The sequence below is a fragment of the Bombus terrestris genome, chromosome 1 (assembly GCF_910591885.1).
Source record: "Bombus terrestris chromosome 1, iyBomTerr1.2, whole genome shotgun sequence".
NCBI lineage: Eukaryota > Metazoa > Arthropoda > Insecta > Hymenoptera > Apidae > Bombus > Bombus terrestris.
The window spans coordinates 7,757,446-7,782,433 of record NC_063269.1 but is presented as its reverse complement, the minus strand read 5'-3'; the positions used below and the strand labels follow the sequence as shown (position 1 = coordinate 7,782,433).

General features: G+C 34.5%; 1 protein-coding gene across 3 annotated transcripts in view; it reads left to right on the top strand.

Annotated features, from left to right (window-relative positions):
• Positions 1–24,988, top strand: part of LOC100642236 (tyramine receptor 1) — a 100,424-nt gene that overhangs the window by 72,285 nt on the left and 3,151 nt on the right. For all 3 annotated transcript variants that reach the window (XM_003393289.4, XM_003393288.4, XM_048410075.1), the window contains 4 exons: positions 14,911–15,140; positions 16,222–16,359; positions 23,376–23,488; positions 24,210–24,543. In XM_003393289.4, the coding sequence (XP_003393337.1) occupies positions 14,985–15,140; positions 16,222–16,359; positions 23,376–23,488; positions 24,210–24,543 (741 nt within the window). In that variant the 5' untranslated portion in view covers positions 14,911–14,984. The remainder of the gene's footprint in view (positions 1–14,910; positions 15,141–16,221; positions 16,360–23,375; positions 23,489–24,209; positions 24,544–24,988) is intronic.

Sequence of the window (24,988 nt, the reverse complement as noted above, 5' to 3'; positions counted from 1 at the left end):
GTTGACAACACAAATTGCTTGTTATTTGTTCAACAATTTTTATGTATGGCCCAGATGTACGTAATCTTGTTTCAATTGGCAGTAACGACAAACTGTTCGATAACATTGGAAACGAATTTGGCAAGGGAAAATATTTTTCAGCGAAGCGATCGACGGTTTTAAAGGTGCAACGTCGAGGGAACGTGACAGGTGAACAGAAAGTGGGTAATTAAAGTCACCCTATTTTCGAGCCACCGCCGAGTACAATGTCTCAAATGAACTTGTTTTAGCGACACATCGATCGTATAAAAGCGACAATAAAAGGTTCGCGAGAAATCTATGTTTACGTAACCCTCTACGTTTAGAAAGTCTTATGCAAAAATAATATACATACTCGAAATGTCAAGGTTTTCCTTTAAGATATTTCTGACGCATTCAAACTTTAATTACACCATCGAGATGCACGTCTGGGTCACCTATTTTATCAAATGGTAAACTCAACTGAGAATTTTAGTAAAAATTAGATACTGTGCGAAATACGAAAGATTGTGTAGATACTGTGAGAATATACGAAAGATTGATAGTGAATGTCGTATGAGAAGTAATATTAAAGATGTTTTCATAATAAAAAGATAATGTCTAACGATCGAGAAAATCCTATGGAAGGTCAGTTATTAATTTAACTGCGCATTTGATCATTACAAATTAATAAAATTGATCAAACACCACTTAATCGATGTAGTTATTAGAACACGAGGATTAAAACGTGAAAACAGTATGGATCGAATAATTTTTGAACATTAGTTTTAACTAAATGAATTTACGACAATCTAGAGTATTTTACAATCTCATGGGTTTAAAATACTTGAAATAAAATCTTTCCTTTCTAAATACATCTACGTATATAACGCACAAACAGTAGCTTCAACGTAGCTTGAACCAAGCCGCGTGATGTCTGAAAGTCGACAAAACTTATTTAGCCGAGAGTAACCTCAGCTTTATCCGTGAAATGCTGTGGGAAGAATAGCAATATTTCAGAAGTAGATTCGTTTGCAAGATACCTCAAAGGATACACTCGAGAACGTATTTTGTTTCGAGCTGATATCCCGACTGGTTCCCGGGATACCCTGGCTTCGGAGCTTAACGTTCGGAATACAGGAGATATTGCTGAATGGTTGACAAAATATTCGGCAACGTCGTGACCTATATTTTTGCCTGGAAAATACGCACGTCGGTTACGCGTGGTAATAATTAAAAAACGCTTGTATACAGCGTTGGTCGTCGTGTAGTGTGCTGTCCGGAAGTTTAGGTCAAGTCGATAAATACGCGGGAATGAAAGATCCGATGATAACAACGAGAAGAGAGAGTAAAGTGCCGAAAATTACTTTTCGCTTTAGACGGCAATACGTACGTATCTCGGCAACGGAATGTCGTATCAACACGAAACAAAGAACATTTTGAAGCAGACAATTCTCCGCTTCGCCTTGTTACTCGCTGTTTTCGCGACAATGTGCTGCTCCCATTTCGTTCATGAACGAAATATTGTTTTACCCGAATCTTTGTTATCCTTTTCTAATGCATTTTTGATATAAATGTGTTTCTAGTTAATCAATAGTTGCGAGGAGGAGCAAACAACAGCGTTTGAAATATTCCGTAGGAATTTTGGGAAGAGGAGGTTTCGAAATTCGAAATTTGTTTAATTAATAATGCCGCGTATTTACATACACGGTGTTCATTATTACGGTACTTTCGAAATACTTTGAATAATTGGATAAGACAGGTTATCAATAAATTACAGTACTAGTACCGACGAAGAATTTCTAACGAACTATTTTACATAAAACAAAATAAATATCAGAACATGAAATTGTATCGTGAATAATGTCAAGCTACTCGGAATATGCATTCTAGTTGAAGATTACAATATTGCAACTCGAATTGAGATCAATAGAACTTTCTTAATGAATGTGACAATAACGTCGCATAACGCGAAACTACGGGATTAATTCTACTTGATTGAAAAGCAAAGGGAAATCTACAACGGAGGTAGTAAAATAAAAACGGTGCACAATTTGATAATAATTTAAGCAAGCCCATTCTTAATCTAAATGAAGCAATTTCTAGCTGTGTTATGCTTGTGTTACTAACACACATAATTTATTACCGAGATATTAATTAACAAGGATTAAAAATTCTGATTTTCCTTTCCTTTTTCTGAAATCCTTTTAATGCAGAATTGAAAATTAAATTATAGAGTGTACAATAACAAACAAATATCATAAACGGTGACGTATATTTATAATAGTCGCATAATAACATTCTTGGTTATCAATCGTATGTTTTGTATGAAAATACGAAAAATAAAAATTTATAATGATACACAGAGTTTCCTTTATTATTACGCTGAGACGTATTTCCTCGCAACATTCGATTTTACATTAATCATACAGTTAGTATTCACGTAAGATGCGGTGATATAAATCACACGAATGATACGATCCTCGTCTTAGTAGGAGGATCATGTGCAAGTTAATAAGTATGCAAAGATCATTTCACACAGAAATGAGAACAGTATTTCACACTGAATTCTTCAATTATTATAGAGGATATAATACTTTTCGCTCGAGAAAGCAAAGTGTAAATCTCCAAGATAAATGATCCTTCCTCGAGAAAACAAGGAAGACATTTAATAAATTTTCAATTACCTTGACCACACAATACAAAGTTTTTTACAACATATAAATTGAAGGAAATTTAAAATAAAATTCCACATAGAACAATCGTTGTTAAACATCCAACAATTAACAATTACTGTAATAAATAAAAATTTAAAAATTCTTATTAGAATTTTATTAATTCTTCAAATTTTTAATTAAATGTAGGATTCAGTTACGGACAAATGTGCGAACAAATGTACACAGTATAAGAAATTTTGCATAAACTTACGAAGGATTCATGGACTGTGAGTTGAGAACGCTTTAATTTCGTGTAGGTATACGGAACATTCTTTATAGAGGAGGACAATATGCAAACGAAGATAGGATCGTATCAGAATTTGCCTTAATCAGAGAGAATTTACTGAAAATCGAATTCTCGAACGTGCACACGTACACAAACTCGACTCATGAAAACGACTGACCCCTGGTACGGCGGCTGGAAAATTGTTTCCGGAGAAGATTATTGCATCCTTGCTTTAATCGAACACCGTAACGTCGACGGAAGTTTAAAATGCTTGACTTTCGTGTTTCGATGCCATAGGAATAAATTAAATTCGCAGAGAGATATTAACAAGATTCGTCGCGATAACTTCTTAGACAGCTTATCTGAATTTTCAAATAAGGAACTTCGACAGCCTATAAAGCACCAATCGATAGCTTGAAAGTGCTATGATGTTTTAATATAATAAATTACTTTTCAAATTCAGGCTTTACGCTAAGAGTAAACTATGAATTAATTTAATATCCGCCACGTTTATGGTACACGTTTTACACTGACAAAGTATATTAGGTTATCGGATCATTTTGTAATTTTTCTTCCTCTTTTCGAAAGGGAAGAAATCCAAGATTAATGATAATCTATTATTAATTGGCGATATTCTTTTTAGCGAGGGAAGAAATATAAGAACATAGAGAATAAGAATAAATTGTAGCAAAGAAGTTAAAAATTCCTTTATGGCACTATCAAAAATTTCTAATTTATATTAAATTACATTTATCGCTTCTATACAGATTGACATTCGATTAAAAGATTCTATAAAACATTTCGAGCTATTGCCATAACATAAATTAATATCTTTAATAGTTTAAATATTCCTTAGAAGTAAAATTATATTAACAGGATTTTGCATATTCAGGGCATTGTAATAATTTTAACAAAGTTTCTCTGCGACATCTTGATTTCATTATGCATGGTATAACAATTTTCAACGTTTGATTGGAAAGGAGCATTGTACATTGCGATTGTGATCCCTGGTGAATCTCCGAACAATTGCTAGAATGAAGAATGCTTTGGCAATAAGACGGCTTCTCATCATTACGAAGAAACTATCCTCGAATTCTTCAATTTTTTTTAACGGAGAAAGGATTTCTATGATATTTTTCATTCCTTAGGTTCGAATAACGATAGTCCATATTTTAAGTGTAAGTATGATTTACATCAGTTACAAGGATATTTCTGCGAAATAAATGTATAGTACTGCTACACCATTTATCAGCGATTACATAGGACGGATATTTACAGTTTATCATTGTTTCTAAATCATATACCTGCAAAATATCTCTCTCATTTTAAAATTTCGGTAACTCCAATTGTTTGAAACTTTTAAATTAAATATCATCGTTATATATCTCAGAAATCACGATCAGATGATTTAGTTGTCTAGATTAAAGATTATAAGGTATTTTGTAATTTCTAATAATCAACGGATAATAAAGAATAACAAGTAATACAAATTTTGTATATAACACCATTTTCCACAATATCAGAGATATTCAACAAATAACATTCCTTTGAAGCAAAGATCGGGTAAATAGCTGAACATCTTGAGACAACTTCATGCTTCAACGTAACTTTCTTTCCGAAACGCCCGAGACTCTCAAACACGTAGTGTCCAGACGAATCAAGTTCACCTTTGCTACCTTCAAACTTCACTGAACTTCGCGATTGCGAAAACATTAGGAAATGGAAAGGTCTTGGATGTTTTCCAAGCATGAATGATCGAAAACAAACCGTAGCATGTATTCGTTGGAAATCGGAGCTGGCACTCGTGGTAACTTCACCATATAACACCTCGGGCGAATTTAATGCTTCTAAGACCATTAACTCGTTAGCAATCTCCTGTTTCAAATGGCTCTAGTCTGGGTTCCGGTCTACGGGGAGTATTCACGAGCGAGCCACGGAATGAGATATTGGATACATGTTTGCACGTTCACCGCATACCGAGGGAACCAAAAGCGATGATCGCCTGAAACTGACAACATTAGCCAATGACACACTCTCCCGTGAAAATATTGGCTAAATTTCACGAACTACGCGTTACTATTGGCTTTTCTCCTCCGGATAAACACAGCCAAGTATCACGGGATAAAGGGCGATAGGGTGAGAGGGGATGTGGACGTTGTTTTATGCGCGGGGCCAGTTCGCGTCGGATCAAAAAGTTTCGCGTTGTAACTGCGGAACGTGGCAGAAAAATGCATCGCGGCTGGGAGCATGAAATATTATCTTACAGCGGCGAAACAACTGTCGTTGGATCTCATCCAGCTAATTTTTTACTCTCGAAACTAACATCGTTGCAGAGGCCGCGTGTAAAGAGGGAATGGTCCAACTTTGTCCATGAACTAAATATTACGTTGGTACACATAAAATGACGTTTTCTTAAATGAAATTTTAACAACACACGCGTCTATGTTGGTTCAAAGTATTTTCATGTTTCATGGGAATAATTTTTATTCGATTCTAGATATTTCTCGTAACGATTAATTAATTACCGCAGGCAGGTATTTGTTATTTGAAGTAAACCACGAATATTGATAGAATAACTTATTTAAATTTAAAGTGCCATTTTACTATCGCGTTTGGTGGATTATTTTCTGCAATATATCCACAATATTATATCGATGGTCTTTCTGCAGCCTTCCACCGGTCTTATTTCTTAATGAAAAATCACCAGCCTTGACTTCCACGAACCAACGCTGAACTATCATAACATTTACATAACGTTTTCTATATGCTAAGTTGGTGCCTGTAATAACTTTTGCAGCATTTTTCTTTTTTTTTTTTTTTTTTTTTGAAAATTTAAGCTCGTACAAAAAACACTCGTGCAATAGCTCTTACAACAAATAATTTGACTATTTACGATAGGTCATTTTCATTACAATTAATTTATTTTACAATTTCTATTTCTATTATTTCTATTGCAATTAATATAATTCGTAAATTATATTATATATTTTACGTATCACGTATTTCTATTAAAAACCTTTTTTATATCTAATATATATATATATATGTTGTAACAAATCTTTTGTTTTATAATATGGTTAAATAACACGGACGAATTTAATATTTATATGCAATGATTTGAAATTATTTGTTGCGACTGACATTTTTCATGTTTCTAGTGAAAAGTGAATATAAAACTCGTGAATTAACCGAAATTCGAAAATAAAATTTTCGTATCATATACAAACAGTGACAAATTAGAGCGTTTCAATCGAATGTATGTACTTATAATTATTTTATATTTTCCACTAATGATTATAGATTAATAATAATTACGAAATGAAAGCATAATCCTGCATTTGTAAACAGACGAAATAACAGCTGGCTACTGTCATTAAAAAATGCTCCGAAAGAAATCAGCTAATCTGAAAAATTCATGACGCGTCACGTAACTTGCAAATCGATATCTCAGCAATTAGCGCAAATGTGGTAAATGCTGTGGAATTAATTTGCATTGAAGCTAATATCTATGATATGTAATCTTTCATTCCGAGAGTTATTCCTAAAGTTATATATTTCATCATTTCAAAATCATTTTCAAAATTGCCTCAACTTCTCCAACAATATTTCGCATGATAGAATAAGGAAAGTTTAAAATCAGAAGCATCGAGCATTAATCAAACGAGTTTAATCCAAACTCCCTTTATCATTAATTCAGTATAAAGGATTTGTACAAGCTCCGTGCTTTCTGATCGTTAAAATTTCATTTGCCATTCATTTGCCACGATCTACGTGATCCGCTTTTTACAAAAGAGAAAGCTAGAAATTCAATGAAAGGGAATCTCACTGGACACGTACCGATGTCCGGCATCTTTTTAGATTATCCTCAACCCAATCTTCGTAATGACAGAAACAAATTCCTACGTACGCTTTTCCCCGAGAATTCCGTTCGTCCTTGATCTTTAATTCAATCGACAACGTGAATTTGAGATTTAACGACAATGGCCATTTTAAATGTGCAATTTCCCACTCACGGTATAATATATTTTTTGACTCGTCGTTTGAAAGAAAACATTTTTGTAACTCGGTTAGACCTTTTCCATTTTTATGCAGATTATGTATGTCAAGCAACTGTGTTCGCGATGTATTTAAAGGAATGTCCACTGACGTAAAGAATCGTTCCACGATTCTGGAAGGAATCAATTTACAATTTAATTTTACTTTCCGGGTTTGTCGTTTACATAACAACGTCTGGTGAATTCCTTCTTATGGTTCGGGCTTTCAGATTATAATCTCAGTAACTTGTCAAAAAAGCACAACAAAGAATATTTTTGTAATAGATAGAGGGGACACGTTAAAAAATTTCTGTGATTCCAGTTCTATTTGTGTGTCTTTACAAGCAAACGACATCTTATTCTTAAATCAAATTCTTATTCAATTCAGTTGAAAAAAACTGCAACGTTTTCAGTCATCGAAGTATCCTATGTGGACGTTAATGAACAACGGTATTCGAAAGTTATACGATCTATAATTTTCTTGAAAATATTGCTTACTCGGCAATTGCCATTGGTGTAATCATAAATCTAAAAATTCCCCAAGGAAGATCGTTAAAACGTTTTAGGATTTATTCGATTACGCAACACGAATTTCCTTTTTCCTGCTTTTTCTTATTTTTCCAAAGCTATAGGTAGCTACCGCCTAAAGGTTTGCGGACTCGTACGTCTTATAGCGAGCGAGTGTTCATGTTCATCCAGTGCGGTTCTATGAGTCGTGTTTTATACACCGTAAACCATTCTCTGTTACTGTGTCAGGTTGGAGATTATTTATTACTGGCCGGGAATCTCTCGCCTTCCAGCTGGGAGTATCTCTATCACTATTTGATCGATCGAAACGAGGTATCCCGAAATTACGCAACCGGATCAGGGCGAGTCTCTATTTGACTTTCGTTTGTCATTTTTGCAGCGGTGGCCGCATTAATTTTTCTTCGGGCCTGATTTTGTTGTTCTTTGCAGAACTTTCCAGTTTTACTCTACGACTATAGCGAAAATGTTAATCCTATCGCCTACATTCTTTGAGTCATATATATATAACTATGCGAAATTTGAAGAAATCGTCAATTTCCTTTTTGTTCTGTGTTTCTGCAGTGTACGTAAAAGTATTTTTCCGCTACTGTGCGCTTATAAATTAAAATAAAACAAAGTAGGTATTTATTCATGTTTTCGCATAAACATATTCTGATAAAAGATTCTCAACGATGTACATTCTAGTCTTTTATCTATAAATTATTCTATATTATTCTACTGTGTTATCAGTGATAACACTTATTCACGATACTTCTAAATTTTTGTAATCTTATATTCTATCAGAAAATAAAAGATTTAATTTTATTTACGTCGTTACACGATATTAGATTTACGGATGGTTATTCAATTTATATAACGTGAAAGATAATCTCGACATTATAATCTCAGGAGGGCTAATAATGTATGTATATCAGTGCAGTTATCCAACGACATATGCCTCGAAGACGTTTCCGTCGACAAATTAAAATAGCGATAAGGAACATTAGATTGCACGCGAATTGAAGTTCCCATTTATTTTTAACTATATATATTTTACGAAGGATATATGCGTAGGCATATGCACAAAATTATCATTAAACAAAGGGATGAATATATTACAGAATTCTAAATGAGAAAGGTATTGCTTCCGGAAGAAATTTGACGTTCGCTATATAAATTATTGTGAAAATCACAATTTTTAAATCAGATTTTAACACACCTCGTATACTCATTTGCACGATTACCCGGACTCCGTGTATTTTGTTCAAATACAATAAATCAGACTTTGGTAGAATATTTTAACGCGGCGATCGATCGTCTGTTTTAAAACCCGCTTCTTTCATTCCCCATTCGCTTCTTGGACTTTGCCATTGAAAGAACGACGCAAAGATGAAACGTTGAGAAGAAACAAAGGTTCGATAGCGCTGCAGTAGAAGCTCTCAACAACCACTTGACTCGAAGCTATAAAGTCAAAGGAAAACTTCGTGATAAATTCGACCGCGTTCTGCATTCCTTCAAGGCAGCTTCCTCTTCAAGGGTAACGTATATACGTACAGGCCAGATTTCGACTCGTCAGGAACCCGATTTTTCAACCGGCGGAAGGCTTCAACTTCTGCTCTGGCTATGAATTGCACGGAAGGGTTAAACCACTTCCGCCAGTTCCCAGCTGCAGGATACATTTCCCTCGCCTTTCCTCTCGTCGAATATGCGAGTGACGCGATATTACATACCGATGTGCACCGTGATATCACCGGTCGTAACGTGGCGTCGCGTCATCGCGGAAAATTAAGTGACGTTGAAGAAAGCGTTTCATTCTAAGAAGCAGCCATCTGGGTAAATATCGTTGAGCGCGATATATTTTTTCTCGCGTCTCGCCGGAATATCGCACGTCGTAGATAAACCCATGAAACCGCATTCCCGCATCGCGCTTGTACATTTTTTATCGCGTTGCCATTTCGATTACGAGCTGTCCTTCTTTTTCCTCTTGTGACGCGGTGACTGAGAAAATGTCGAGATTGGGAAGTGGCACGCTAGAGGTGCTCCGAGTTATCGTAAAAAGCGTGCTCAAATGTATTTCTCGATTTTATATGATTATAAGCGAAATAGTTTGTTCTCGTTGAGGTACAGTAAAAGGTATATGTGGCTCTGTGTGTCTGTCTTGGATCGTCTGTTAAACAGAAATGTTGTACCAATTGTTGGGTTACTTTTATATTTTAACATGAATCGTATATTGTTAATAATATATGTTGCGTAGTACATAGTTTATATATATGTATAAACTTGTTCATGTATAATGTGATGTCCAACATGATAATTATGTAGGCAAAAATATCAAAAGTTAGCTCTTTCAGAGACGATTTATTCAATCTAACAAAGGCAATTATTGTGTATTTTTTCAGAGAACTAATATGTCTACACATAATGTGGCTATTGGGCGTTGAAATTATCTATTCATAAACGAATTCCATGCGCTCGAGAATTCACAGTGTTTACTATATATCCCAGAACAACCCTCGAATGACGGAAAAGCTAATATGCACATCCGAAATGGAGATGGTCTGTTATCCTTTAAGAGAATAAAATGGAATTTTAATTTGTTTCTTATACTGGTTATTCGCTCCACAAATTTTTATCGCGTTCATTGAAACTAGGGGACATAACGATAAAGAAGTAATTATCAAAATACGTAAAGAGTTTATCCAAAAATCGTGAATTTTACGCATTCGTTATTCTACTGTAAAATACTTTTTATCTCCATAAATCTCCAAATTTCTCTCCAATTATCTCCATAAATATTCAAAGGGAAAATACTTTCAAAGCCTATTATAGAATTTTCCGGTCTTCTTTATTTCATAATTATTTCCCTTTTCAATATATTTCGCATCGTTCAACAGAAATCGTCAGCCAGTCCGACCATTTCTTTCCACATTTTCATGTCCTCGAGTGAAATTAATTGAATCGTTCTGTCAAAGCTCTGTTTTCCCCAGACCTTTCAGTGGTTAAATCGTGAGTGGTTGAATTCAAATCGCGACTTCGCATCGCAAATCTACGCTATTTACATTAACGCGAGCGCCGTTTTGTGTACGAGAACGGGTCCGAATGCCAGTGCAACTCTCTAGAAAAGGAAACGGTCTGGATTGCTTGTTAAATAAATGCGAAAACAATTGTTTTTGATGACGAACGAAGAAATAAAGTGGAGAGACAGACGAATAACGCGTACGCTTTCAGCAAAATGATTTCATGTTTGGATTAATGGCAATTGGTGATTAATATCAAGTGGCAAATAAAGCAACGCGTTTTAAATCAAACACAGTGATTACTATGATTCGAAAGTTGAATAACAAAAAAGACTCTGAAGAAATTACAAACTTCGTTCCTTCGCTTTTAGCATGAAAAGAGAAATAATCGTACGTATTGCTTGTATCAAAATACTACGGTTAATATGAAGATGATGCAAGTTGGTTTCTTGCTAGGCCACAAATTATACCGTGCAGATGTCTCTAGCTTTATTACAAGCAGAAACTTATGCCCGTGCACAGGCTTAAAATCCTGCCTTCAGCTGCTGAAATATCCTTTGCAGTTGTTTCTTGGAAGTTATACATTAGTGCTGTGTACTTCTTAATTTCGGTATGTTTCGTGGAAAAGTATGTGTACGTGTATAGTATGTAAAAGTATATGTACATATATAATGTGTAGTAGTAAATTTTTAATTAAATTGAAAGTAACACTTATATACGGAAATATGTTCAGGGACTTAGATTAAAAAAGGTAAAGTAAAACTTGTGGTAGAAAGGAGCAATAAGATTAAAATATTTATCAATGTACGAGAACGAGATAATCATGTTTCGTTACAGTGCTAATGAAATTTCCTAAAGTTTTGTGACAGAAGTTAGTATAAAAAGAATACGTAACACGATCATACAAACTTTTTATAACAAATATTCAAATACTTGCGTAGGTAACTGTATACATTAATACGTTTCTTAAAATACACGGACGACTTCGTACAACTAAACATTACAGTAATACAAAATTATTCACGACTTTTTATTCTCTTCAACGATAGCCGTGTGCATACATTTTCTACAGGATACATAGCAATATATATTTTTTCATTTTCTTTTTAACTTGCTAACCATGCTGCAGCATCTCTTCGGTAGCAAATGGATATATCCTAACATTCGTACATTTTCTCGTTCTGTGTTCTACAGTCTTTTCCACTCAATTCAGGCAAGCTATGCTAATATTCCCAGAACTTATTCGGTCACGTTTACCCAAATCTTTCGATGATGTTCTCCTTTCATACTCTAAATTCAAGTATTTGATCCTGGTAGCATGTTTCTAACACTAGAAATTCTGTCGCTTGTTACGAACGTACTACGTTTCCATATTAGTAATAAAATTTTTATATATATGAAGGATATGAAATGGAATATAAAGTCAAGTATGTATGAAAGATATACATATACGAAAGTCAGTATCATAGGAAAAAATGCTAGTACAATGGGATAAAAATACTGTTAAAAATTTGCTTAATTTAATTTAATTATTTGAGAAAGCTGCACTTAATAATTCATACATTTAATAATTGTATAAATACATTTTGATTATGCCTCTGTCATCACATTAACATATCAATTTACACTCGCTCAATCACTTCCAATCACTACATTCATGAGAACGAAATGTAATTAAATTTAATCATACGCTCATTGAACACGCGAATTTAAATTAATAATTAATAACGAAGTGATGTAGCATGTAACGCAACTTAATTCTTTGCTCGTATCAACAGCCGGAATGAAACGTGTTTTTCATTGCTGAAATATATTAAACGCACGACATAGTGAACTAAACGTCGCATCGTAATGCATCTAGAAATGTGTAACAAACAAGACCATTGTGTTAGATTTATGCTACTTACGTTCCAACTCAGGTACCAAAAAATAACTCAAGGGAAAAGCGGAGAAGAATGTAAATATCATTTATCTTTTCCGTTACGTGAGACTGAGACGCAGACTTCTTAAATTTTCTTCAAACTTTTAAGTGCATTCTTCTCTCTATAGTAATCTATTTTGCTGCAGTATTGGCATAACAAAGTTTTAAGTTTACTATTTGTTGACAGCGTTAAATCAGCTCTCATTGAAAGGTGGAGAAACGCATTTTGCAATGTATAACAGACAAAAGATACTTCCAATTTAATTTTAACTTAACTTTTACCTAATTTCAATAATTATCTCAAGAACACTAAATTAATTGCTACTAAGTAGTACTAAATTGATGAGGACGGCTAGTACCAAATCTTTAATAGATCTTAATTTATTAGCATTTAAATGATTTCATTATATTGTTGTTGACTGTGGAAAACAAGAAATCTACTGCCGGCCTGATCTTTGAGATCATTTACCATGGGTCACGAAATTCTCTACAAATTGATTATTTACAAATTATTTGTTTGATGAAAGTAAATGTGATTCGAAAGTTCTTAAAGTACAAAGCATTATTATACGCATATTAAAAATTTTATCTGAATGTTAATCCAACGAATGTTTAATTTTTTATTCATTGCTCCATGGATGCGTATAAGAGCAATTATATATTTTTTAAACGTAAGATATCGCAGCTTATATTAGATTCACGGAGATCAATAAATAATATAAGCAAAGTAGAGTATGATCATATCCGTGATCGTCATAGGCAAGTAAATCTGCTTGGCGTGCAGGTACGTGTCTCGCATATCCAGGTCAAATGGTTATTATATTACATGCGAAAAATATCTGAATAAATGCGAAATTACAATGCTTTATACTGATAAAGTACCGTAGCACTCTCCATTTATCTGAATTCCATTTATCGGAACGAAATTTCACCTACTGCCCGATTAACTGAATTATAGCCGATTGAACTCATTTATCTGAACGCTAATTCCTATTATTTAAATGAAAAATCGTATGAAATGGGGAGAACCAGTGAACCCATATTATACGAACTATTTGTCTTTGCCACAGGTTTAAATAATCTCTGTCATAGAAATGGAATTCTACTGAAGTTAAAATTCGAATGAAGCTGGAACTTTTGACATAGTAAAAGATTAGCATCATTATTCTCATCTAGTAGGGTATCGACCAATTACTTCGGAGTGCGATTGAATCATGCAACGGAAGAACAAAACGAGTCCTTCAGACGAAATAGCTGATCCAACATCTACAGCTTTATCCGAAAGGTTTTTGAACTCCCATGCAGCCAACCCTTCGTTCTTATCTTTTTGTACGTTTCGCTTTATTTTCCCAGGTATCCTCGTTCCTCGTTGCTTCCGTTACAATAATTCGGATCCTCCATAACGTCGCGAACAGGTCATTTACTTTCGCTAATTTATTTCGAGTATACATATACACATACACGGTAAGAAAGCAAAGCGACAGGTCAGCCAGTTAACTCGATTCTTCGCCTCGCGTTGTATAAACCAATAATTCTATGTATAATTTCTGAATATTGACTTACAGATCAGGTTTGACAGTTTATAAACCCAAATGTGTTTCAATAAAATTTATTCGTCGGTTACCTTGTCTCGTTGAATATGAATATGAATGAAGATGTATGACTAATTCAAGGATGAGTCCCGCGTTTACACAGTGTACACAGATAGATGAAAGATCGGAAGTTTCATGGTACACAGATTGAAGGAATGGAACAATGGTATATGCTTGTCTAATCAGCGAATGAAAATATACGCTTTTTATCAATTGGATGTCCATTGAATTTTCGATATTCGCGAGAAGGAAAGGGACGATTGTTATTTTTCTAAGCAACGAAATCCACTTGTTGATCGTCTTTATGGTAAGATCGCTAATTGATATTTATGAGCTTGTCTCTTTAGACACGAAAGGAAGTCTAATTATATTGATTATTATTAGCAACTGTCGTTTTGCTATAATTTATATTTATAAATTAGATATATTTATATTATATATTTATATAACTCTGCTTTATATGAAAAGTAAATAATTCCGTAACTTTTATCTTCAAATACCTAATAAATTTTATTAATTAAAGAAAAGAAATGCCCTTCTAAGTTCAGGAAGTAATTACAGATATATAGCAATATTCTTCCTCGCCAGGATATTTCCAGTAATCTAACTTCATCCTCGATACAACTACCCACAAGGGCCGATAAAGACGTTTAAGTACACCCTTTCAGAAGCTTCCTCTAAAATGCATTGTTCTTTTCTTCGAACCGTAATCTTGCTCCGTCGATCAAAAACGAATCGCCTTCGCGACGATAAAGCTCCGGAATCGTCCCGTACGATGCACAGTCCGGCGGAAAAAGTAAATTGAAAAGGGACAATTTTTCTCGACGCGAACCTTCGTTGTGGCCCGATCATCGCGGAAATCATTTATCTTTTATCGAAGCGAAAATATTGTCTTGCAGGGGGCCGCATGATGCACGGAAATGTGCAAATTGCTGAGCGGAAGTCATCGTCAATGGACCGGGGGTAAAGCGCCATGGCGAATCAAACGGCCAATTACTATGGGGACGTTTATCAATGGAACCACACGGTGTCGACGGTCGACCGAGATACGCAGTCGGAATACTACCTACCGAATTGGACGGATCTCGTTTTGGCGGGGCTGTTCATCATGTTGATCATCGTCACTATAGTAAGGAATAATTAAACGCCTGATTTGATCCTAAGACGGCTTTGTTTCAGACTATTAGCGAAACACGATTTCGATGCTTCCTACAAATGTTAACTGCTTGTAGGAAACGCGAGAAAATCGTTGAAATTCTCTACTCTCTTGTTTTGTCTAACTATACCATTGCTCGTGAGTATTCGGACATTTTGCTAGATTTGTGATAATAGTACGCGAACTCGATCAAAATCTAGGAATTAAGGATGAATTAACAATTAGACGCAACAGTTGCTACGCTTTTATGGAATCACCAGACTATATGATAAATTATCTATTAAAGAATGTAGCAAATAATATCATATATTATTTTTATTAATTCTGGAGAATTTATCCTCGTTATTAAAGAACAAAATTATTGCACTTTGATTTATCTATGATTTTGTAATTATAATATACAGCTCGTCAAATGTAGATAAGCGTCCGGATACTTCTGAGCGATAGGGTACCGAATTTTGCGGATTTTTGAAGCGTTTTAGAAATCCTTTTCGTGTGTGTATAGAATATTAAAACATATGTCGAGATTCCAAGAGGAATTTGATTTAGCTGGAATTTATCCTCTACGCCTTCTTTTTCTAGCTGTCTTGAATTCCGCAAAGAAACGTTGTTTGAGATACACAAAAGTATCGATCGATTCAAGAAGTATTAGTTACCCGTATATAAGTATCTGACATCGCAGGAGATTTTTTATACGTTTTGAATGAATCTCCAATGATATTGACAGATAATGGCGTATGTTTCAGTGTTTAATTCGAGCATGATTTCAAACTATACAATGAACATTATCGTAAATAAATACCTAATTAATTCAAACAATCAGCGAAAAATGTTTTAAACTAAAACTCAATTTGACGTTCATTTGTATTTGTCCATTTTATAAATTACATGCATTTTATAGTGATTTTAAAATTTCATATTTAATGTAAAATATATAACTATATATAACATGGTTGTTACTTTTTCCGCTTTCTTTTTTTTTAAGTGTAGTATCCATCAATCACTATTTCATCGATTTCATAAAATAAAATGTATACTTTTTACTGTATGGCAGGTGGGCAACACTCTAGTAATTGCCGCTGTGATAACAACTAGGCGTTTACGGTCTGTTACTAATTGTTTCGTGTCCAGCCTGGCGGCTGCGGATTTGCTGGTTGGCTTGGCTGTGATGCCACCGGCGGTATTGTTGCAGGTATATAAAAGTATTTAAAAATAAAAATAAGAGTATTACGAATCCTATATAGGCATACAGAGAAAAGGGAAAAATAAAAAATTAATATAGCAATGGGAGAATAGAAATAAATGCAAAAGATTTGGGAAACGAATACAAGTAGAAAAATAAAAATGATAAAAGTTCTTCGAAATAAACTAACAAGAAAGGGAAAAAGTAAATATAGGCATAGAGAAATAAAACATGTGGCGAAAATGCGATAAAACGGAACAGTAATGAAACTAAGTAGTACAGATCAACGATAATTGATCGATTATGAGAACGTATGAAACCTCGCGTGCCTTTCTACTGAAAAGCCAAAGCTGTTCGTGCAGGAGTTCTGTATGTATCGCTGTTACGTAAATCAACAGCGCGAGATTTCGTGGGATTCTGCGATTGAGAACATTGGAACGATTTATCATGCTATAAAAGTCGAGGAGGTCACGGTTATAAATGATCACTGTGTTAATGGTGTTCACGCGTACCAGCGTTTTAAAAAAAGCTAGATTATATCGTAAAACGTTCCACAGCAGGCAACGGACGGTCTCCCTCGTTGCACGTTTACACGATGGAAATATATAAATTATGTACAAGAGTAATCAGCGAGTCAATTTAATACTATAAACATTCTGATTTGAAAATTCTAAACTAAATTATAATTGGAACAAAATGTACGTCACGGCACTGTACTCTATTAAAAGATAAATTACTTAATGGTAGAATATTAAAAGTAACATTAAGAGTGATATAATAGAATTTCATTGAATTATACTGATATTAGTAAAATCATTTCAGAATAAATAATAATTTTAGTAACATTTACGAAGCTCTCCATCTCTGCTTTAAAAGTCTGTTATTAACACATTTACTTGTAACCATCTAAAAATGAATCACAGATTTCTCGTTATTTTCTTAACGTATTAGCCATTCAGCTCCAAAGTGTCACGTGACGATTACCAACATTGATTCTTCGTTTTTCTTCAAGAGCGAAAAGTAATTTTGCATATAAATTGGAGCAGAGCTGGTCTGTAATGAATGCTCTTCGATACGGTACGAGCGCTATCCAATCAACCGAATGCTGCGAAGACGATTCTTAATGTCCACGATTCTCACTAGGAATGACCACTTTTTCTTGCTTAGCATGATTATATGTTCTAGTTCCAGGATAAGTACAGATAATAGGAAACCTTTACAAATTATTTTCTATAATAATTCTTTTCAATGGTACTCCTTGATCTCGTTCAAAAAGATTTATTAGAAAACTAAACATACTTACAAATTAAAGTATATATATTACTTTAAAAAAGTTAAACTAATTATTGAAACACATTCAAGAAACTATTAAAGTGCGTTTTTTAGAAAACTTTGGTATTAGAAAATACAAGATCGTTATGATATAACACTGGTATATATCGTCGTGACTGGACTGTGCATTCATATGCAAATTTATATTTTCGCGAACGTTGAATTTCTATCGCATCTTTTATTCCCGCAAATATCAAACACTCTATATGTATATGTGGAAAATGACGAAGAAAGATTTATTATATTTCTCTTATACGTTACGACATTCAATACTTACAGTGGCGAGAAAGAGTATTTGTATTTGTAATATTTATATACTAATTAAATTAGATTCATTCAAGTGTATTGAAATTTGTATCGCTTAGTAGTCTTTTCGTATTAATAAAAGCGTTGATACTGTGAAAGTGATAAAAGAAAACGCTCCAATGGAAACTGTGCCTCAGATGACTGGAAACTGTATCTGTACAAATACCTCTTGTCGGCGCTGTATATCTTTGTATTACTGTGAAACGAGAATCAGAATGAGTATCGCAAGAATTCTGCGGTTAATTCTCACGGTGAATTCATTCCAAAGAGACCGTGAAGTAACGTAATTTCCGGTGTCAATTAAGTCTTCGCCAGCTAGTAGATAGTTACTCTGGCAACTCGCGTAACAAAATAACACGATCAAGAGTTGCACTGCTTGGGTAAAAGTTGCGCTTCCACTGCGCATCATCGTCGGCAAAAAGGAATACCAATGAGAATAACGAACGTCGTAGTCGATCGCAAGAGCACTCTTCTAGACTACGAATTATTTATTTGCAGCCTCTTTTCACCAGACGAATTAAAACATTCTGTACAATTAACCGGATGTTAATTAAAGCGGAGTCTGCTAAGATTCATAAGCAGATATACAGTTGTACATTGAACGTCTATAAATAGTAACTGAGAAGTGTTATCGACAACTGAAATTGTTGTTGAAGATATATTAAAGGCTATATTACTTGAAGATTATGTTACTTAGTTTCGTATCACAAATGATAAGATTGATTGAAATTAACCGAAATGAAAACTGTATCTTATAAATAATAAAAAAGTTCTTTTTAATAGACCGATAATTTGCTGCTCTTTTTCTTTTATGGCAAATCTTTTTACGTGAACGGTTTCGCATTTCGGATCTTTTGTGAAGATCGAAATAAAAGCGTCTCAATCTCCAACGACTGGCTTTACTTCTACAAAGTGAATTCGTATATGAAAGAACATGGTGTTTCTTTTATGCCTGTAGCTATATCCCTTAGTTGGATTTTTTTAAAGGTACATAAAACTGAAATCTCTTCTCATAAATCTCATATGTAACTTCCATAAAAAATTTCGTTCATCGTATTTCAATCCGTATAATAATTTTATCGATGTCGTCATTATGGTCACAAAGTATAAACGGCGGAAATTCTTAATGAATAATCAAAATTCTGAAAAGCAAAGCTTCCGTACATCTTCTCAAACGACTGCTAAATCTCAGAAGCTGGCAAAAAAGCAGGGATCACGTTCCCAAATGAAATTATACAGTCGTTACGCAAACGGGGACAAGCTTTCTTACCAAAACTTTCGAAATTGCAGTCAAAGAGTTTTTATTCCGTTGCCCATTCTTTCGAAACGAATCCGAAAGTCCACCATCTCAAGACGTTATGAGATCTCCATTCTACATTCTACATAATGGGATAAAGTATTAAAAGGCGTACAATGGCTTGAACACGCCCAAAGCTGAACCATGTATAACACACCCACGCGTCCTTTGACTGAAGAAAGGAAACACGTACAATGATGTTCCACATTTTCTTTTACGTCTCTTTGTTGCGTTACGCGCTACAGAAGGAAGGTAAGATGAAAAGTATTACGACGTGAATAATGATGCGAGGTACAAAACATTAATCTGAAAGTGTTGCGCATTAAAGTGTATGATACTGTGTTTCAATGAAACAAATATGAAAGAGCGCAGTGATTGCGAAATGAGATTGTGTCGTTACAATACTGGTACGTTATTATCAAACATCTTATAACAATGCAACAGCGAAAAAATACTTTCATTTAAATAAGCAAATTCTCTTTCGAGTGCCATGGTAATAATTTCAATGTTATAATTAATACAGGTGGTATTTTTGCATAGATTTACATGAATTATTTTAATTTATGCGCCGGTATAATTATTCTTTTTACTATACGTAAAAAGTTCACGTACGTGACGTCCTTCTGTGCATTAGATTCTTTCATCGCCTACATTTTTCGAAATAATTTCTGCAAAACCGAGTCGAATCATGCTATCTACGCCAGGTTTGTAGCATGGAATTATACGCGCGCCTTTTCTTTAAATTATATCATACACAACATCACTACTAAAAAAAAAATTATTTTTTTTTTAATATGAAAAATTGTCAACCCTGTAGAAGATTGCACGAGATTAAATCTCGTCGCAGTAAGCATTAAGCTCGTCGTCGCGTGACGCCTTTTGGAACGAGCTTTGTGATAGCATATTTTACTGACAATTAGACATTTAAAAAGTGGAGGAATAAAAAATAATGAAGCATATGCAGTGTCTGGATTTACTGCTATTATTTAAATTATTACTAACTAATTGTAAGTCACGTGTTATCTGAGTGTCAGCACTGAAATGGTAGAAAATGAATTTGATACATTTGAAGCTGTACATTCTTGAATTCTTAAATTAAATATCTAATTTGTTCGAAGATCATACGAAAACATCTGGCGTTAAAAATAGGTTAACTAACTTAGAATAAGGAAGAAGTCAAACTTTTGTGACCAAAAAAATAACTTCTTAAGTAAACTCAATCTGGGTGATAAAAGTTTCTCGCTACAACGACAAGCAGCATTATATCGAGCAAGTCAGAAGTGAAATAAATTTCACGTGATAACGAGTGTTTAACAGCTTATCATTAATCTCTGTCGGTAACACTGATGCACCGGTCCACTTTTAGTTATCTATTGACAAATTGCACCGATAAATTCTATACAAGTTAGTAGGAATTCTTCGACAGTGAAATATCAGTCGCGGTTCTGAACTAGAAGTCTTGTGTCATTCTGAAAACGAGCCTTAACCCCTCTCGTTGTTCCTTTAATTCCCGCATTTATGTACGATTATTACATCACCTGATCATTAATTATCCTCGTTTAATTAATTATTATTACTTAGTAAGTGAACTTGAGAACAGTGTTCAATGTAAGTTTGAGGGAGGTAGAGGAACGTTTACAGTAGTCACTTATAGTACTACACTCTAATGGAAAACAGAAATTGTTTTGAAACCATTCTCTAATAACTTTAGCGAGTGGAAACCAAGTTTTCTAGACCAAAGTGTAATAGCACCCAACTCGACCAAACTGAAAATAAGAACGATCTTTAAACAGCTCGGTTTGGCTTTACCTATCCAATCCTGACCCGTTAAATTCAATTGTATCGGCTAAAACCTACGTACTTTCTCCTCCATCCATTTACAGATTAAAATGGAACACCGCGTGCACGGTAAGGGCAAACGAATGAAAACAAACTTCAAATATCAGCGCGTTCTGAGATACTCCACCAAATAATTTGCAAAGCTAACGGAAGTTTGCGCGCGTCTCTTTCGTGCTTCATGGGTCAGCCTGACTGTGTTCGTCGGATGGTCCACTTTAACCCTTCTGTTCGTAGCGTCGACTTTAGTCGTTATCCGAAAACTGCCTTTGGGCATTATTAATGCCTACTGATGAACTCAAGTACGTCGCAGATAAGATCGAACATTGGCCGATTAGATTCAAACTCTCTATAAATATTTCAAGAAAAAGAAGTAGTACTTGCAAATAGATTTGAATAATAGTCGAATAGGCGTGAAACTTTTTTCGAGAATCTAGCCAAAAATTCTGCGTTTTCTTAACATCATTTTCATTGATCATCATTGAAGTCCACTATCGTAATTTTTACAAAACGTTGTAAATCGAATATTATATTTCTAAATAATTGCAAGTGCAAGCGATAAAATAATATTTATGAGATATACGGTGTTTTTCTGGCTCTCATAGCGTTGCCATTTGTAAGAGTATCGATTCATTCTGATATCGAAGTACCTGCAGACAGAACTTCGGAAACTTCTGTTAAAACTTTAAAATTATAACCAGACTGCAAACCTTTTCATCGAATTGCACCAGATGTCCGAATACTTTGGATGGTTATATATACTTTTTGTAAAGCATTTATTGTAAGTGAAACACTGTGTATTTGACCATGCCGTGCAATAGTCATGTGGCCAAAGTTGCACAACGGATTTAGATTAGTTCTACAATGATGCGGGTCAGCATCTGTTGCCCGCATAACATGCGACCGTTTCATAAAGAAAGTTTTATTATGTCGTTATTACGTATTTATTAGGTCATTAATTTAACATGCTACTCTAGATATAATTTAGAATAAAATGAGCGACAATTAATGTAGAAAACATCCCTACGTTAATCAATTCCAAATAAGACTTTGTAAAATGATGTGCAGTTAATTAAATTTTTTAAAACAATGAGATCGCGCATATTTCTCGAGATTTCAAAATTGTCACGCAGGAACGATCTGATATTCGCACACTTTATGAAAATATCGCGAAGGATTCCAATTGAACACGACACTGTCGAAATATGTAAATAAGTATTATAGAAGCGTTATCGATTTCAGATCTTTATTTTCTCAAATATCTGTTAATCTACTCGAATATTTAAATGTCAATACTTGATTAACTTTATAATCGTGGTATGTTTTTGGCACCAACTATATTGCTATCACTCGCGAAGCAATCAACACCACAATGAGATTGGAGTCTTGTAGGCTTGTGTGCGCTCAGGTGAATGAGCTTGACGGGCAGCTCGCGGCTGTTTAACCCTTTTAAGTGCTACGAACACGTATATTTAGCCGGCGAATGCCATCATGTTAGACTAAAAGCGTAGACGTCTGGTACAATGACATCACCGTGAGCCTTTGATGTGTTCAAAACAAATGGATTTGTTTCGGAAGAAAATAATATGCTTCATCCGCTTTGCCTAATTTCACGTATAAAACAATTCTATTGATTTGAAAATAAACAATTTATAATATAATAGATTTTCTCTACCGATACTACCCATCATAATCATGAAGTGCAGTATCAAAGGTAATAGGCATTGCCTGTATTATGTTAGAAGCGTCAAGAACTTTCGAGTTAATAAAATATTTGCTTATCACACCAGCAGATACAACCAAGTATTCTCTGTAAATAGTAAAAAGAAAAATCGATAAAAGAATTAATTTACCATTGAAACGAATAAAAATAAAACAATGAATGAATTACGCATTAAAATGAAAATAAATTGAAATACCAACATAATTGTAAATTAATGCAATCTTCACTACTAACACTTTTTACATAACATTTACAAATGTTATCTCATAATTGAGCCAATTAACACGCAATAATGCATATATATATGTACAATAGAGAATGTAATATTATAATAAGATATTTAAATAAGATATAAATATTTTAAATTTCCTGTTACGCGATAAAATCCTGCCAATTTCTCCCAAGTTTATGATATCGTTTATAGCTTAACGTGTATAGTGCTCGATGTGTCAATTACAAATCCATGCGCATTTAAGCATTCATTAACGAGCTATCTTGAACAAGGTGTCTAATGAAATAAATTTGACGAAGCTCACAGGTGGTACCTGGCAATTAGGCGAGGTGCTCTGCGACTCATGGGTCTCCCTCGATATTCTTCTCTGTACTGCCAGCATCCTATCGTTATGCGCCATATCCATAGACAGGTGAGTGGTTGGCCGCATTCCCGAACCATGGCACGTAAATGGAACGAGATTACCGCAAGAAATTTTACTGCGCGCGAATAGAGTGACCAACGCCAGTTACGTAGGCTGATGGTCGAATACCGGAACTGCAAGTTTCCCGTTTAGTAGACGAGAATCCGGTCTTCTTGCCTCGTAGAAACGAAATCGTTTAAAGTTTATAGGAGATTTTCTGAAACTGAGAGGAACCGATTCGGTACAAATTAACTGGCCGATCACGTGCAAGCTTTTCGTATCCGCGCGATTTATATCGATCGATGCTTAACCCGTAGAGATATAGCTGTGCCGTGTCACTGCAAATTAGAAGTTCCCGGTCGAGCCACTGTGACGATACTTATGACGCTGCGATGTGGAAACAAGTGACGAGATTAATGAAATTTATTAAACTTTCACCAATTACAATTCTATTGTGTACAATTATGATTTCTTTTATAGATTGAACTATCTTTTATAAGCCGTTGCATTTTCCAAATTAAATCGCGCTCATCAAACTTAGACTCGTTCAAATACATAACGCTCTCTCTCTCTCTCTCTCTATTTCTCTTTCTCTCTGCAATTTACAACTAAAACTGTGAAAAGCGTGGTGTGAAATGGGTCTACCTTTATTTTAATTAAGAACTTCTATCTGAATTCGTCGCTTAGTTGTTCCCACGTGCTTCCTAAATGAATTTCATTTTCATCGAAGGTACCTAGCCGTAACTCAACCGCTGATATACAGCCGACGACGACGAAGCAAGAGATTGGCTGGATTGATGATTGTCGCAGTATGGGTGCTAGCTGGCGCTATCACCAGTCCACCTCTGCTGGGATGCTTTCCACGTGCGACGAATCGTGACACTAAAAAATGCTCGTACAACATGGACTCTTCATACGTGATATTTTCCGCGATGGGTTCTTTTTTCCTACCGATGTTGGTAATGCTTTACGTATACGGTAGAATATCCTGCGTGATTGCCAGCCGACACAGAAATCTCGAAGCTACCGAGAGCGAAAACATTCGACCACGTCGCAACGTTTTGGTAAGCATTCTCTGACAGATTATTTTCTTATATTCTCCGAACTCTTTAAAAGATGGAGGTTGTTTGAAAGCGTAAAAAATTAAAAATTAGAGACTTTGTTATTTTTTATTGCATTTATTAGAGCAATTGAGCATTAGAAAATGAATAATCTTTATTTATATTTTAATGAAATATTTATGCAAAACTTTGTGGTTATAAAAATATTTTCGATCCAATTCTGTGAATACGGAAACAATCACAAGTATACAAAAATGTAGATAAGAAGAATTAAGACGAAGTGAAGGAAAGCATATTCTCTAATTAACAGGACACATTTTTATGCGCCAAGCATCTGTAAAGCATCATTACGCTTTCTTTGGAAATAAACTCCTACGCTTCTAGCTATATTAATTTACGCAACTTTTCATCTCCAACGAGAAAATACCTATTTGCACAACGTGTTTCC